We start from the raw sequence: 17,913 nt of genomic DNA on the forward strand, positions 1-17,913 counted from the left end.
TTAAGATTAAAAATTCATTTCCAATGACCTTAAAAACTAAAATCAGTTGCCACTGGAACAGAAGTTACCTCACATGGTCGTAATTAACACTTTTAAGACCTACGGGTCCACTTTTTGAACATTTTGTTTCTGTTCTGGAAAATTAAACTGGGGGATGGAAAATAAGGAGAGGAGAAAAGCAATTAGGTCGCCACTCCCTCATCGTACTTCTAGAATTTGTCTTTTTTTTTTTTAAAAGCAGAAAAAAAAATGGATAACAAGTGAGAATAAAAATGGGGATAAATGTAGATGGCACTTTCCATTTTCACTTCCAAATACTTCTGCAAACAGTAGGAGTAACACCAAACGAGCAGTGGCATCTCTAACAAGTGGACCCTCAGGGAAAGCCCCAGCCAACCGCTCAGCCACACCAACATTTCTATAAATTACCTTGTTGAACTGTTTCAGATAAATGTAGCAAACTCCTAGGTTATGGCAGATCTCCTGCACGCAAAAGAAAGGGACACCAGTGTAAGTTCCACAGTAACTATTAGAAACACAGGCGTCTAGAGATTATTCTTGCTCGGCAAAGTTTAAACTTTAAAAACCTGCACTATGGTGTGTTTTGTTTTTGGTTTTACTTGAATGTGACTCAGATTATAAGAGAAAAGCAGAATAAACAGGTGATCCTGACTCTATGCAGCACCTTGGGGTGCACACCCACCCCGTTCCTATAATTGTCTTCTCTAAAAGCTGCCCACCGCACAAACCCTTTGTGCCCTCTTCTCAGAAGATACTCCCAGAGCCCCTCCTCCAACCCTAAGGAAATATGTATGTAAATACATACATCAGATTCCTTTTCCTAGGAATTCACTAGGTGATGTGAACTTGGGGACTGACACCTCCATCTGGAGGCCCCTAGGATGGAATACACATAATGTGACTGGAGCTAATCTACAGAAGTCTACAGCACAGGTCAGCAAACTATGGCCCATGGGCCAAATCCATCCTCTCTTTTTTGTAAATAAAGTCATACTGGAACACAGCCACGACCATTCGTCATGTATCTACAGCTCTTCTGCACTAAAACTTCAGAGTTAAGTAGTTGCAATAGAAACTGTATGAAGCTGCAAAGCTTAAAATATTAACTGGCTCTTTACCATAAAAAAAAAAAAAAAAAGTTTGCAAACCTCTGATCTACAGAAAGAAAAAAAAATCAAGCAGAAATGCAGAGAAGCTACCTTGGCTGCTGACAGTTTCTGTATTTCCTGACCTTGAGCTCTACAGAATCTCTCGAACTCCCCTGTATTACATCTCCCTTTATTTAAGGCAGCTTTAGAGAAAGAAGAATGCAAGTTTGAGGAAACCACTCTTGGGAAACAGGACCATCTTGTTATTAGGGGGGAGGTGCAGAAGTTTCCCTCTCCGAAGAAAAGTGAACCCTCAAGGGCTCAGAGACAACAAGGGGTTTAACGCTCCCCGAGTCTTCTGAAGTAACAACAAAGTAGTTACTTCACTGCTTCTACGCCAGATGTTCGTATGTATTACTTTCATTTCCCCAGCAAATCTGCCAGGTTAGTATAACAATTCTGATTTTAGAGATAAGGAAACTGAAGCTCAGAGAAGTAGTCTGCCTAAGACAAAAAGTGTCAGCACTGGGTTTGGGGTTTTTTTTTAGTTCAAAATCTTGAAGAATATCAACTGTACATAAATGTAGACAGAATCACCACATACTCATCATCCTGTCCCAACAACCGTCCAACCCATACCTCACCTATTCCACTACTTTTTAAAGCAAACACCAGACAGCATAACATTTTATTGACAAACATTTCAGTATGTGTTCCTAAAGGATCTTTTTTTCACCTACACACAATACCATTATCATACCTGAAAAAAATTAGTAACTGCTTAATATCAGATACTGAATCATGTTCAAATTTCTTTCAAAAATATTTTTCTTAAATCATAATCCAAATAACATCCCCACATTGCAAAGCACTGAGATACGAGGTCAGGCCTGCCTCTAAAACTTGTGTACCTTCTGCTTCATTTCCCTGGAAGAACGTACACATGGAGCTGGAGACAGGAGAAATGCAGCCCTTAAATGTCCCAGAAGCTGACTAACCCCCAGCCTTCTGAAATCACTTGTCACAGGCATCGTCTGAGAAAGCAGCAGCAACATGCCTTAAACGGACAACCAAGGAAAGTTTGAAATTTGAAAAGGAAATCGGAACAAATCAGGGTTAAATCTTTTCTTTCATGGGGTAAGAGGATGCAGCTGACATCCTGCAAAGGTAATTGGTACAGCAGAAAGATCACAGGCCAAAAGTAAGGAATCTTAGACTCCAGGCCTAAATTCTGGCTCTGGTTTGCCACTACCTCACTGTACACCCTTCAGCAAATCATTCCATCTCCCAAAGCCTCAGTTTCCCCACTTGTCAATGGGGAAACTCTCGCTACTTAACAGAGCTGTTCTAAAAGGCAAATGAGATCATGGCAGAAGGAATTATTATTCCCCTGTCGAGCCAGACTGTGGGATACCCTGATGAGTCCAAGAAAGTAGGGCTACAGGTTTTCTGCTGGCCACAGGCACTTATGAAGCGTGGAAGGCCAAGAGTGGCTGTCTGGGGAATGGCCACCTCTACTGGCACCAAGGGACTGGTTACCCCCGTTGAGCCGGTAATACCAAACGAGCTCTTTCAACCAACTGTACGGATGAACACTCTCCCTTCCCCCGTCACGTTCCTGAGCTCTCCTGTCTCACTTCCTCCCTGTCTCCCTCTATGGGCTCAGTTTCTCTCTTGTTCAGCCCTTTAAAATTGTTTTTCCCATGGTTCCACCCTCAGCTCACTGCAGAGTGATCTCATCCGATTTCATGGTTTTGTCACCTTTATGTTGTTGACTCCAAAATGTGTATTTCTAGCCCAGAACACTTGGAGTTTCAGACTTCTATATCCAGCGAGGTACCAGACACATCTCAATTTAGATATCCTACCAGAAGCTAAAATTCCCCTCATGTCCATAATCTCCTAAAAGATAGGATTTAACTGATTTGTTATCATCACCCTCTCCCAAAACTTGCTTTTCTTCCTTCCTTTATTTCCTATTTTAGCTGACTGTCCCATAAATCACCACTCCATCTCTGCATCTGCAGCCCAGTGCCTGGCACATAGCAGACATTCATTTGTCAAAAGAACAACTAAATGAATGAAAGAGTAACTAAATTTTCCTTTATCTGTGGCTTCACTGTGGCCTTTGGTTATAAAAATACTCAATGGCAAAAAGACCTAAACATCTCAGTCTTTAGACAAGTAGAAAAGTAACTGACAAATTAAACACATTCCAAAAATAACAGTACCATGAACTGCCGGGAAAACCCAGACTAGCTCTTTATACGAATCAGTCTAATCCTTCATTCATAGATGTCTTTCCAAGAATCACCTGATATCTGAAAAAGCCAACAGCTGCGAAAAAGAAAAACCAAAATAGAGAAAAAAGAAGATCACTGTGGAAACTAGAAGAGAACTTCAGAGAGACATGGCGAGGCTACTGGAGCAGAGAAAAGACAGAGCAGAAAACAGTGTGACAAACGCTGCTAGGTAGGTATCTAACATCCACTCTCTTCGTTTACCTTCCTAACAGAACCCTGATTTTGTTTAGCGTGACAATGTGTCCAACTTCAAAACTATTTTCTCAACCTTTCTTAAAAAAAGGTGTAGTTGATACGACATAAGTGGAAGTCTGTTAGGGATTTCTGGGAAAGTTATACTTTCTTGATAAAGATTGTTATCTTTTTTCTTTGTTGTTTCCTCTTTACCCCTACCTAGAATGATGATGTGATGTTAGAGCTGCAGCAACCATCTTGTAACCATGAAGAAAAAGCCTCAGCCTTGACATTCTTGGACCACCAAGTCAAAGTCAACAACTACTTATCTGGACTTCTTTTTTCATAAGAAAAAATACAAACTCCTAACTTGTAAAGCCAGTGTTTAGTCAGACTTATTGTTGCAGTTATACACAATCCCTAACTGATATAAAGAGACAATAAAGAGCAAAAACTAATCAAAGAACTACTCAAAGAAAATGTCCGACCCAAAGGCAAGGGTATTCAAAGTGAGAGAGCCCACTGAGTGTTCACAGACAATGGGGAAAAAAAACTATTACTGACATCTCAGAACTCCAGTGACGAAAGAAAAAAATCCTCAAAAAAGATTTCCTCCAGAGAGGAAAGTGGGGTTATTAACAAGCATCAGACTGGTAACAGACTGCTCATCAGCAACACTGACTGCCAGAAAACCAGGCAGCAATGTCTGCTAAGTTATGAGGAAACATGGTTTTTTTAATCTTATACCTAGCCAAATCATCAATTAACTGTGCAGATAAAATAAAGACACTGTTGGTATGTAAGAATTCAGTAATAATAACAAAGGACAGCCACATGATAAATGGAACCATTAGCATGTTACTAATAACAAGGAACAAAGTTTCCCACTCACCCAGTCTTTCTGGTTAAGTTTAGCTGCTTCATTATATACTTCAGTGGCAGCTTTATGTTTTCCCAGAAGAAATCTTGGAAAGAAATACATTTTCCATAATTATTAACACAAATCTTTCACAAGACTAACCCCACCAGTCCCACATCTGACTCATGTTCCACCCCCTAGAGAATTCTGGAAGCCTCCTCCCTATGAGCTGGTCGTGGTTTGGCCAGTGAGGCTGGTGTACACCAAGAGCAGAAGCTCTCTCAGTAGGGACTGTACTGGTAGCTGTTCCAAGGCCTTGGTCCCATTCTACACCAATTTTAGTGAAAGTCTTCTGTAATTTATTTTCTACAATGTACTACAAATGTAGACCAAAAACAAAATGAGCCAAATTATATACTGCGTTAAACAAGAACTGCCACAATTTATCATCCTCGTCTATTAGGGACATGCTCTTCTCGACCGAGTCTAAGGCTTTCTCCGTGATACTGGGTCATAATTCTGGAGACAATGGGGGAAAACCCAGCCTCTGTGCAAAGACAGTTCAGGTGTGAATGACAATGTAGGTAAGAAAGTGAGGACGGGAACTCCACGGAACACGTTACTACCCTGGACTAATAAAGCTCTTAGTACTTAACAGCTAAGAGAGACTCTGCCTGCATCCAGGAACCTTCAGGGCATTCACTCAGCAAACATTTCCCCAAAACCTACTGTGTGGCTAAAATTATGCTTAGTGTTAGAACAGTAGACGAGAAAAATCCCAGGGGTTGCCAACACAGTTAGGGTGACATCAGGCACAAGATGGCACTATTTATATGAGAAATACTATCAGTGCTCCCCCATCAAATTAGAACATGGCGCTCGAAATACTCCGTTCCTTTACACTAGCTATCTCATTTTTTCAAATTTCAAAATTAACCCACACTCTTCAAAGGGGATCCGAGCCACCTCTCAAGCAGCCCCCCCTCCAAGTACCAGCCCGGCCTGAGGACGCACTTTACACTGCCCCGGGCCTCCAGGCGGCCTGCACTCACAGAGATCTGGCCACCTGCTTGAGGTTGTCAGCACACGGAGGGCTGAGAACTGCGCACGTCTGAAAGAGGTCCAGAGATTCTTGGATATTTCCTTCCAGGCGAAGTATCAATGCTGCCAAGAAATAGAAAACAGAAAATAAAATCACATTCCAGGAAGAAAGGAGCCTGGCATCAGAAAATTTGGAGAAGAGGGAGTTGGGACTCATATCAAAGTCCTTTGGACAACTGTATCTTTAATACAATCAGATATGACTTTAGATGGACTGAAACAAGTAGCTAAGTTGTTCATAAGTCAAAACCTTTTTCAATAAGGTATCTCAAACCTACGTCTACTTCCACTCCCAGCATCCACCACACAGATAATCAGGTGCCTTGTAAATTACCCCACAAACTCTTCACTGTAATAACATTCCTATGGCTCCCTATCAGATGCTCTACTATGGTAATTCAACTTCCACCCGATGGTCCACAGAGAGTACACCCAAATGGGGCAAGTGCAATCAATAGCCCAAGTCCAACAAGGAGATTCTGGCAAAGAATATAGTAATATTTCAGACTTGTTTTTCAGCATAGCAACCAATTATAATCATTTTTCCTAGGCCTAAGTTTTCAGAAGAATTTACACGCTTGAGTATTAAGAGGCACTGTAATTCTGGAACTTGTGATATCAGGAATAAAAGCCTTTTTTTTTTTTGCATGATGTCCTAGATATGTCAATATCTTACCAATTACGTCACAAAATTACATAGTAATCTGAAGACCACAAATGCAATGAGTGGTAAACAAAACTATTCATTTACACCAAAACGTCAAAAAGAAAGTTCCTAGAAAAACTAAGAATGCCACTTTGGGCACTTAAGAGTAAAATTTCAGTCAGAGGTTCCTATATTTGGTTTCTGATGAATTTCATTTATTCTCTTTTTTATCCTGTACACCTCTAGGCTTCTTCCCTTCATCCTGACTCATCTTACAAAAAATCCTCAAGCTTTTCCTCATCTCTTTTAGCTTGACTATAAGGAACCCTTCCAAAAGCCTCTTCTGGACCTGAAACTGCTCCATGAGGGAGGGATCCTAACATCCAGAAACTACAGCCAGAAACTACAAAAGCAGTGAAGGACAGTAGTAATTTTTTTGACAGAACTAGTTACTTTTGAGGCCAAATCCAGCACAAGACCTATGTTCCAATTTCAAAAACAGTAATATTGAGTAAAACCTTTGTGGAACATGTACTTAAATTTAAGTATTTCACAAGTAGTTTGCTTTTTCCAGGGCCCAGGCAGAGTGTGCATTTCTCTAGCGAGAAGAGAAGTACACGTCTTACCTTGGACATAGATAGCATATTCACATAACCCCTGAGTCTCCTGAAGCTGCTCCTTGATAACAGCCTGAAAGAGGAAGAAACAGCACTTCTGAAAAGTAGTTAAGTGTCTTCAAATGTATTTAAGAAAAGGTAGACATGGACAAGGAACATATATAAGAAATCTACAATACTAACAATTACTAATAAAGTATTTCATTCAGATTATTTTTTAATTTCGACTCTCTTATGATTACTTACTCCATAACAAAGGTCAGCAAATAACAGCCCACAGGCCAAATCAGACCCACAAAGCCTATTTCTCTAGAGAGCTCTCAAGCTAAGAGTGGTTTTTATTTTTTAACAGGGTTATTTTACAAAACTAGTAAGAGAAAACTCATACAACTCTAACAAAAGAACAATCTAATCAAAAAATGAGCAGAAGACCTAAATAAGCATTTCTCCAGAGACATAAGATAGTCAAGAGGCACATGAAAAGATGCTCAATATCGTGCATTATTAGAGAAATGCAAATCAAAACTACAATGAGCTATCACCTCACACTGGTCAGAAAGGCCATCATTAAAAAGTCCACAAATGATAAACGTTGGAGAGAGGGTATGGAAAAAATGGAACCCTCCTACACTGTTGATGGGAAAGTAATCTGGTGTAGCCACTGTAGAAAACAGTATGGAGATGACTTAAAAAACTAAAAATAGACTTACCCTATGATCCAGCAATCCCACTCCTAGGCATGTATACAGAGAAAACTCTTAATTCAAAAAGATTACATGCACCCCAATGTTCACCGCAGCATTATTTACAACAGCTAAGACATGGACGCAACCTAAATGTCCATGGACAGATGACTGGATAAAGAAGCTGTGGTGTGTATTTATATGATGGAATACTACTCAGCCATAAAAAAGAGTGAAATAATGCCATTTGCAGCAACATGGATGGAACTAGAGATTATTATACTAGTGAAGTAAGTCAGAAAGAGAAAGACAAATATCATGATATCACTTTTATGTGGAATCTAAAAAAGGATACAAATGAACTTACTTATAAAACAGAAACAAGACTCACAAACATAGAAAACAAACTTATGGTTACCAAAGGGGGAAAGGAGGGGAGGGATAAATTAGGAGTTTGGGATTAGCAGATACAAACTACTATATATAAAATACACAAACTACAAGGTCTTACTGTATAGCACAGGGAACTACATTCAGTATCTTATAATAACCTATAATAAAAAGTATATGAAAAGAATATATATGTATGTATGTATATATAGATACATATATATATACACACGTATAACTGAATCACTATGCTGTATACCAGAAACTAATACAACACCGTAAATCAACAATACTTCAATTAAAAAATTAAATTACAAAAATATAATAAGAGAAGATGAAGATATGAGACACTTGAACTTGACCCACAGCCTGTGGTCAAACCCAGCCAACCTACAGCCAATCTGAAGGCCCAAGAGTAATAAATGTCCGTTGTTGGAGGCCACTGACATTTTGAGTTTGTTTCTTAAGCAGCATTACCATAGCAAAAGCTAACCGATGCCCAACTGTGGGGAAACAAGAATTCACACATCATTAGTGGGACACAAACTGCCACAAACTCTGAGGGACAGACACTGTCAGCTGCCTAAACAAAGCCTGCCTCTCATTTTTTCTATCACCGCAGTCTCTCACCTTGCATGCTTCATAATCCTTCCGGATATAGTGGAGATGTATCAACCAGTTCTGCTTTTCCAAAATAGGAAACTCTGGGGCTGGGAATCGTATTTTGACAAAACAAACAACAAAGTCATGTTAGATTTTCCCCTGAGCATTGTCCTCATGTCCAAACTAACCACAAGCATATTGCAATGGCACGTTAAATTCTTCATGCTGCTGACCATACGAATACAGCGTATCAAAAAAGTACAGAATATTAAACAGAGATACTTGTCCTAATAATATATTGAATATATGCTTCTTTTCAGTTTTGTGGCTATAGTTATCAGTTTCTTGACTGATAATTTGGCTTGAAGAGAAAAATAGAATCATTTGTTGTCTCTCCTCTCTCCCCCCCTTGTTTTAGAAGGTGAATAAGATGACATTCTAAAGGATATTTCAGGTGTGTTACTAACAAAATATATAGAACATAGTTAGCATCACATCTGATAGATCAGAGGACCAAAACAGATAAACAGTCTCAGCCACAGGTCAGACGTGAAACATCCTACCGCGGCCCCGGGATGAGAAGTCAGTGATGAAAACAGTACCTGAGTCACTGAAAATGATGCATGACCGAAAGTCACTATCCCCTTGAATTCAAAAGTTTAAAATACTAGTAAAATTTAATTAAGAAATTACTTTTCTATGGGAAACAAAAGAGGAGATTCACACCAACCTCAGTAGAGCGGTGACCTCAAGGAAGAGGGAGAAATGGAATTAGAAGAAATAAAAAGGACTTCAACTCTTTAATGCTTTACTTCTCAAAAATATTTAAAGCTCTGAAGTATACATGCCTAAGTGTTATTTATGAATTCTAGCCTGCAAGTACATGCATTTTAATGTATGTCTGAGATGTTCCCTGATTTTTAAAAATGCAAAAGAAAGGGTACAGCAAGGAAAGAGAAGGAAATGATTTGTAATCATTCTGTTCCAGAACCTTAGGAGATACATCTGAAGAAAACTTAAGACTTCTATGTCCATAATATGAGACAAAAGGGGAAAAAAAGACCCAGAATTAATTAATGTTGCTGGAACACAAAAATTAAGAGCTAAAGCTGCTACTCCTTCCTAAGAATACAGAGTATCAATGAAATTGGTGAGGTGAAATTATGACAGAAGTATGGCTATGATTTTATATGCCAGAAGAAAGAAAAAGGTAAAACGCTAAGCAACTGACTCTTCATCTTCCAATCACCCACGTTATGAGTGGGAACACCCTTTTAGTCAGCAAAGGCCTATCTGAGATTCTTCAATGACTTTTGTCTCCCTCCTTAATTTCCCCCAACCCCTACCAATCATCAGATCTCAGCCACTTATGTTCTGCCTAACCACTTACAGTATCAAATTTCCTACTGAAGATCACACAAGTCACCAACTTAAAAGACGGACAGCAGTGTGTGCATGTGAAGTGGGTAAAGAAATGCACTATAATGAGTAGTTCTGGGACAAGATTACTGAGTAATCTTGGACCACGTCTCAATCATACGGCCTCTGTCACCTACCCTCTCAAGGGAGAGGGTAAAAGGGAAGGAGACACTGAATCCTTTCAGTTTACAATATCCCTAAGTATCACTGCTTCTACAGCCTGAAAGAAAATTTATAAAATGCAAATGAGTCCTGCCTATTATTAAATCTCACAGTAAAAGATAAGTCATTTTTTGTGTTCCCTGGGTGAAGAAAGGAGAAAAAAATGTTCAATCTGGAAGGTATCTCAAGGGCCCCGAGGCTCACAAAATGGAATCCTAGGGATCAGAAGGGAAAGCAACACCAAATCCAAGCGCTCCAAGGTCATGTCGCACTCCTGGGAGATGTAGTTTGTCCAAAAGCTAAAAGAACTTTAGGTTCATCAAAGACTTTAGAAATCATTTCAGTGCCCCGTAACTATCTATTACTGTGCAATTTTGGAAAATTTAGTTTCCTCAACTATAAAACAGAGACTCATTCATTCATTTATTCATTCGTTCAACAAACATTCATCAAGAACCTATCACGTGCCAGGCACTGTTCTGGGCACTGGGGATGCGAAAGTGAACAAAACTGATCCCCTGCTTTCAGGGCAGGGTTGGGGGATTGGTCAGAGTGTGCCAGCCAAGGGGATAGATGCTGATAAGCTTATATATTTATGAGTGATATTTTTCTCACTTTTAAACAGCAGGGTCAGGGAATAAAATATCCTCACAGAGTTGTAAGGACTGAATGATAATACATATAAAGAGGTTCAAGTACTGTCCGGTACACAGTAAGCCCTAAGTAAGTGTTAGCTGTTATTTTTATTATTATTAGTCATTTTCAAAGATGAGGAAATTCTGGATAACACAGAAATCCCTAGAGACTATGAATCCTGAATTTACAGTTAGAATTTTACCTGTAAATGTATAAGTTGAATTTCTTGTATTCCAAATCATTGCTCATAAACAGGGATACTGGTTCTTACATACTTTCACAAGTAGTATGAGAATCACCTATGTGAAAGATTCTCTAAGAAAGATAGGCACATAAGTGCAAAGTAGAGCCTCCTCTATGTTACAGCAGAGCAAGGTGGTCATCTGCGATGCTACACTTTAAGAGTTTATATTACCATGGAGGTCAGGTGGCCAGCTGATGACATAAGGACAAGGTAAGCCTTTCAGCCTGGTGGTAAGCCTCCCTCCCACACTGCCCCTGCCAACATCTTCGATGAAGACGAGTTAACACCTTTCACTTGTCTACCGTCAAGTCCTCCTTCACATGGCCAGCTCCCACATGCTCCTCCACCATCACCAAGGCAGGGGCGCGTAAGGCTGGCAATCTGGCAACAATACTCCCTTGCCCTTCTCTTCTCCTGCCCGCATTCTAACTCTTTTGTGACATCTCTCTTCCCCTCTAAGAACACACCAGATATATCTTAAACAATTCCATAAACAAATAAACATGACATTAGAAGGATGTCTTCCCTGTAATTTTTCCTAAGTGCTAAATTCTCATAGAAATAACTCAAACTCAAACTTCTACAATAAACAAATTAATGCTAATGAACAGCATCCTGGATATGTGGAAGGAAGCTCAGCTGAAAATTACTGTGCTTAGAATTTTTCGTTGAAAAATTTTCTAAAATGATTACGGCTTTTGTAAGTACATTATAAATGAATCCTTCTTTGGTACAGGCTCTCTTACAGGACTTGCAAACACATAACATATAGCACACTGGCTTTTCATACATAGAATTCCAATCCTGGTTCAATACCAGCCTTCGATGGGACTCAGAGTAAGTCATTTAACATCTCTGGGCCTCCATTTTTCCCCTATAATTTTTGCTGGAAAATTATGAAAGATCTGAAAACGGTCATTCAATAAATGTTAATTTTGTCATGTGATACTAGGAATTATAACACTTTCCCACCTGAATATATTATTTGGGACATCAAAAAATATAACAAATCTTGAAAAGAATGTAAATGGAAGACATTTTTATCAATTTGACCTCTATATCATCAGTCAGGGTCTAATGAGAAACATACAAACCACTTGAGGATTTAAAACAAAGGCACTTCAGTGTGGTTAACAGGTGAGGGAAGAAATGAAAGACTCAACAGGGAACAGTGAAGCAAATCAGAGGTTAGCACGGGAGCAAAAAATCACTAGGTCAAGGGAAGAAGGAAATGTGTCACTACCGATATCCAAGGCTGAAGTTACCTGGAGGAAGCTGAAAACAGGATGGCTTGACTGTCAGAAGCAACAGAAGAGATGCTTCCAGAACCCACCCCACTCCTTCAACTTCCCCAAGCAAAGAGAGAAGGAAAAGCCCTGACTTCTCCTTCCTCCTGCCCTTCAATCTCCTGCCAGTTCCTCCCACTTTCTGGCTAATTTAGCCAGAAACTGCTGACACAGGAGCCTGGAAGGGAATGAAACCCATAAGGGTGCTCACAGTGCTCAGCAGAGAAGGGAAGGGTGAGGAATATATCTGAAGGCAAATACGACCAAGATCAGTAGAAATATCAATTCTGTTCATGAACATAAATGATGATGAAGAAGGAGGCTGGACTGAATTAGCAGTCACCCAAGGACACATGCTAGAAGATGGCTTTTTTTTTCAATACTGCTTTTTAAAATTTTTTTAAAAAATATTCCTATCCAACTTGTTTGCTCCTCATGAGCTTAAAATGGGATGAGGAAGAAAGGAAAGTCATATAAAAAAATCAATTACGGTTTTTTTTTACTACATATCCTAGATTATTTTAAATTATTTTACTACTTCAAATCAAAGCCTAATAATTGTATTTTATCGTTTTTAGGGGTGCACAAGTGTGTGTACTCAGCCATAAAAAAAAGACTAAATCCTGCATTATGACAAGGATGGACCTTGAGGGAATTATGCTAAGTGAAATAAGTCAGGCAAAGAAAGACAAATACTGTATGATTTCACTCATATGTAGAATATAAAAAACAAAACAAAAACAAAATAAATGAACACACCAAACCAAACAAAGACAAACACATAGAAACAGAGAACAGAGCAGTGGCTACCAGAGACGAAGGAAGAGGGGGTAGGAAAGGGGGAAGAGGGGGTAGGGAAGGGGGAAGAGGGTAAAGAGGATCAATTGTATGGTAAGGGAGGGGTGAAAACTAAATTTTTGGTGGTGAGTACACTGTAGTGTATACAGAAATAGAGATACAATGTTGTATACATGAAATGTATATAATGTCACAAACCAATGTTACTTTGACAAAAAATAAATTTAAAAATGAAAAATTGGAAAAAATAGGAGAGGGTTTAAATATAAGTTATCATACACAGGATGGAATTCAACTGTTAAAAAGTGAGGTAGAGATGATACACTTGCAATGGGTGAATTTTATGCCATGTAAATTATATCCCAATTAAGCTGTTTAAAAAGTGAAAAATAAATAAATGTTAGGAAGTGTTAAAAAAAAAAATAAGGAAAAGAAAAACCACACGATCATCTCAATACATGCAGGAAAACCAACTGACAAAATTCCACACCCATTCATGGTAAAAAGTTCTTACCAAAGTATGAACAGATGAAATTTCTCAAGCTAATAATGGATATTTATATAAAACATACAGTTAGCATTATACTTAATGGTAACAAAAAGAATGTTTTCTTGTTAACAAAGTTCTTACTGTACCTATTCAATAACATATTGAATGCCCTAGACTGTACAGTTTGGAAAGAAAGAGATAAGTGAAAGGTATACAGATTAGAAATGGAAAAATAGAAATGACTTCTAGTCACACTTACATCACCAAGAATCTATGAAAAAGCTACTAGAACACACAAGTTTAGCAACACTGCAGGAAACAAGATCAATACACAGTCATATTCCTATATTAAAAACGAACAATTGAGAATTGAATAAGAATTAACAGGTGTCATAGTACCAATAAACGTGAAATACTTGGGTGTAAAATTAACGAAATAAGTGCAAAATCACTATGCCAAAACTACAAAATGCTAATGAAATAAATCAAAGAACACTTAAATCAATGGAGAGATACACCAAGGTCATAAATTTTAAAACTCAGTATTATTATCAGTTCTACCCAAATTGATCTATAGCTTCAATGCAATTGTCAAATTTTCAGAGGAGATTTTCTAAAAATTAACAAGCTGATTCAAAAACTTATATGGAAGGCAAAGAAACAAGAGCAGCCAAAACAACTATTAAAAAGAACAAAGTTGGAGAGCTAACAATGTCTAATTTCAAGACTTACTTAAAGCTACAGTAATCAGGAGGCTACCGGCAAATAGACAAATACACAGGTAAATGGGAGATAATAGAGAATGCAGAAATAAATCCACAATTATATGGTCGATTGCTTTTCAACAAAAATACAAAGTCAAATCAATGAAGAAAAGATAGTTTTTTCAATAAATGGTGCTGAAAGCGCTGGATACCCACATGTAAAAAAACTTCAATCTATACTCTGCACTGTATACAAAAATTAACTCAAAATGAATCATAGACAAAACATAGAAGCATAAAATTCTAGAAGAAGACACAGGATAATATCTTTGTGATCCTGAGTTAGGCAAACATTTCTTAGATGTTACACCAAAAGCATGATTCGTAGAAGAAAAAAACTGATAAACTGGACTTCAAAATTAAAATATCTGTTCTTCAAAAGACACTGTTAAAAGCGTGAAAAGATGAGTCTGTCTGAGAGAAAGTATGTGCAAATCACTTGTCTGATAAAGATAAACATATCTTGTTTCCAGAATATATAAAAAACTCTCAAAGCTTAACATTAAGAAAACAACACAATTTTTTTTGCAGTGAAATTTTTTGCAACTTTTTTAAATGAGCAAATTATTTAGATATGTCTCCAAAAGAGACAAAGAGATTCTAGATAAGCACATGAAAAGATGTTGAACATCAACAGTCATTAGAAAAATGCAAATTAAAACAATGAGATACCACTAAAAGCCACTACCGTGACTTTTTTAAAAAACTGAAAATAACCAAGTGCTGACATGGATGTGAAGTTACCAGAACACTTATACTTTACAGATCGAAATACAAAACAATATAACTACTTAAGAAAACAGTTTTGCAACTTCTAATAAAGTAAAATATATAATCACAATGCCACCTAGCAATCCCATTCCAAGGTACTTACGCAAGTGAACTGAAAGCACATTCACACTAGATCCTCTAGGTAAAATGTTTATAGCAGCTTTAGAACAGCCAAAAACAGAAAACAACTAAATGCCCTTCAACTGGTGAATGGATGAATAAACTGGTATATGCACAAAACTGAACACCCCTCATCAATAAAAAGAAACTCAAACACACAACATGGATAAATCTCAAAAACATTATGCTACATGAAAAAAGCCACTCAAAAGTTTACATAATGAGTCCAATTACATGACGTTCTAGGAGAGGCAAAACTGTAAGAAAAAAAAAAGATCAATGGTTGCTAGCAACTGGAGCAGAAAATGTGGTTTACGACAAAGTCAAGGTGAATTTTTGAGGGTGATAAAGCTCGTCTATATCTTGATTGTGCTGGTGGTAGTTACATGACTATTTTCATTTGTCAAAACTCACAGAACTTAACACTAAAAAATGGTGAATTTTAGTGTACGTAAACTAAATGTTAATTATCATGCAAACACTAATTAAAATAAAACTGTAATAGCTATATTATTATCAAAGCAGACTTCAAACAAGGAATATTATCAGGGCCAGAAGGAGGACATTACAAAAAGGTCAGTTCATTAAGTCAAACAGTCCTAAGTGTATATACATCCAAAACAGATCTTCAAAATATACAGACTAAAAACTGACATAACTGAAAGTAGAAACAGACAAACTTATAATTACATTTGCATACTTCAACACTTTTCTCTCATTAAGAACATCATTATCTGTATCAGTAAGGGTATTAGAATCTGCATCAGTAAGTACACAGAATAAGAGCACTATCAACCAACTTGACCTAACTGACATTTATAGAATGCTCCCTCCAACAGGAGCAGAATACACATTCTTTTCAGGCACATGGAATATTCACCAACACAGGACACATTCTCAGCCGTAAAACAAACCATATAAAGCTGTTAACCATAATAAAATAAAACTAAAAACAGTAACGAAAAATATTTGGAAAAATCCCCAAATATATGGAAATTAATACTTTTCTCAATAGTGCATGGGTCAAAAGGGAGCACAAAGGAACTTTTAAAATATTTAGAACTCTATAAAAGTTAAAACATAACATTTGAAATGTATACAAACTAGTTAAGCAGTGTTTAGAGGGGAATGTAAGTACCAAATGTTTATAACAGAAAAGAAGAAAGATCTCAAATCAGTGATCTAAATTTCTAAATTAAGATTATGCAAAAAGAAAGGCAAATTAAACACAAGAAAATATTAGATAAGAGCAGAAATCAATGAAATTGAAACAGAAAAGCAATAGAGAAAAAAAGTAAAATCAAAAGCTGAGTCTTTGAAAAGATCAATAAAATGCATAAACCTCTAGCTAGACTGACCAAGAAAAAAAGATATAAATTACAAATTCAGGAACAACAGAGGGAACATCACTACACATCCTACAGACATTGAAAGGGAAGTAAAGGAGTATTATGAATTTTATGTCAATAAATTTGATAACTGAGATGAAATGGACAAATTTCTTTGAAAGAGAAACATTATCAAAGCTGTGGGACCTGAAATAGTCCCATATCTATTAAAGAAACCAAGTTTGTTTTGTTTTTAGTGCTCTCTGAATTTTACTTTCACACCTCTTTACATTAAATGTTATCTCATCCAAGGGTCTAGAAACAACTGAGACCATAAATAGCTAAAGGTACCCATCAGACCTCGTTGGAAGCCAAGCAAATGCAATGTTAAAGACAAACTATACAGTCAAGACTGATTCTCCTGGGACTGACAGATGGAGCTGAGTTGTGGCCTGTTCTTTTTATTGTATTCCTTAGTCATCTACCTTAACCGGCAATGTGAGCATGATTTTGTTAATTAGAAGTGACAAGAAATTCTGTGTGTTCTTAAAAACCTTCCAACAACAAAACTCCAGGCCCACATTGCTTGTCATATTCTAGCAAATGTTTAAGAAAGAAATAACACCGACTCTATATAAAATTTTCCAAAAAAAAAAAAAAAGAGGGAATAGTTCCCAACCTGTTTTAAGGCTGGCATAATACCTGATACCAAAAACAGACAAAAGCATTGCAGAGTAATAAATTACAGACCAACATCCCTCATGAATACAGATGCAAATGGAATCCAGCAATATATAAAAAATTTATAAACGTGGGGTTTATCCCAGGAATGCAGGGTTGGTACAACATTCCAAAATTCAATCAACAAGATTCACCATATCAATAGATAAAATCAGAAGCCAGAAATTAAGGGCAGGATAAGAGCAAGAGCCCTAAATATTTTACATGCCTGTGCCACTACCCTGCACAACTTCAAAGGCATCATTATATTGCAGTCTTTGTATTCTACACGAATGACACCCCAGGCACTGTGCAATGGAGTGGTATTGGAAATGTGTAAAATGGTTGCCCAAAAGGCAATGCAACTTTGAGCTGGACTAACAGAAATAAAAGATTCAAACAAAGAGATTTTATGTTCCAGACATTCCATTGGCTCTGTTCACACCACACCTAGAATATTCTATTTAGTCCTGAACTCTATACTTCCAAAAGGGCCAACGAATTTCACTAAAGAACCAAAGCAATAATGGCAGAAGCGTTCTAAACATCTCATATGAAAAGAACTGAAGTAACTGGAAACATTTAACCTTCAGAAGAAAGGACCCAGGGAGCATACACTGCAGTTTAATCACTTGCTTATATTCTCTCTGCCCTGAAGACTGCCAATTCCTTGAGGGCAGAATTCATGCC

The 17,913-nt window shown here is 37.5% G+C and overlaps 1 protein-coding gene across 3 annotated transcripts in view; it reads right to left on the bottom strand.

The window, feature by feature from the left end:
• The window catches only part of BBS4 (Bardet-Biedl syndrome 4), a 38,084-nt gene that overhangs the window by 10,890 nt on the left and 9,281 nt on the right, over positions 1–17,913 (bottom strand). Inside the window, exons 3-7 of one of the 3 annotated variants that reach the window (XM_031440874.2) lie at positions 8,513–8,592; positions 6,819–6,882; positions 5,498–5,609; positions 4,479–4,551; positions 430–483 (exon numbers count right to left, since the gene is read on the bottom strand). In XM_031440874.2, coding sequence (XP_031296734.1) covers positions 430–483; positions 4,479–4,551; positions 5,498–5,609; positions 6,819–6,882; positions 8,513–8,592 — 383 coding nt within the window. The remainder of the gene's footprint in view (positions 1–429; positions 484–4,478; positions 4,552–5,497; positions 5,610–6,818; positions 6,883–8,512; positions 8,593–17,913) is intronic. The other 2 variants (XM_064480727.1, XM_031440875.2) reach the window with 2 other exon arrangements.

This window comes from Camelus dromedarius, chromosome 29 (assembly GCF_036321535.1).
Source record: "Camelus dromedarius isolate mCamDro1 chromosome 29, mCamDro1.pat, whole genome shotgun sequence".
In the NCBI taxonomy this organism is placed as follows: Eukaryota; Metazoa; Chordata; class Mammalia; order Artiodactyla; family Camelidae; genus Camelus; species Camelus dromedarius.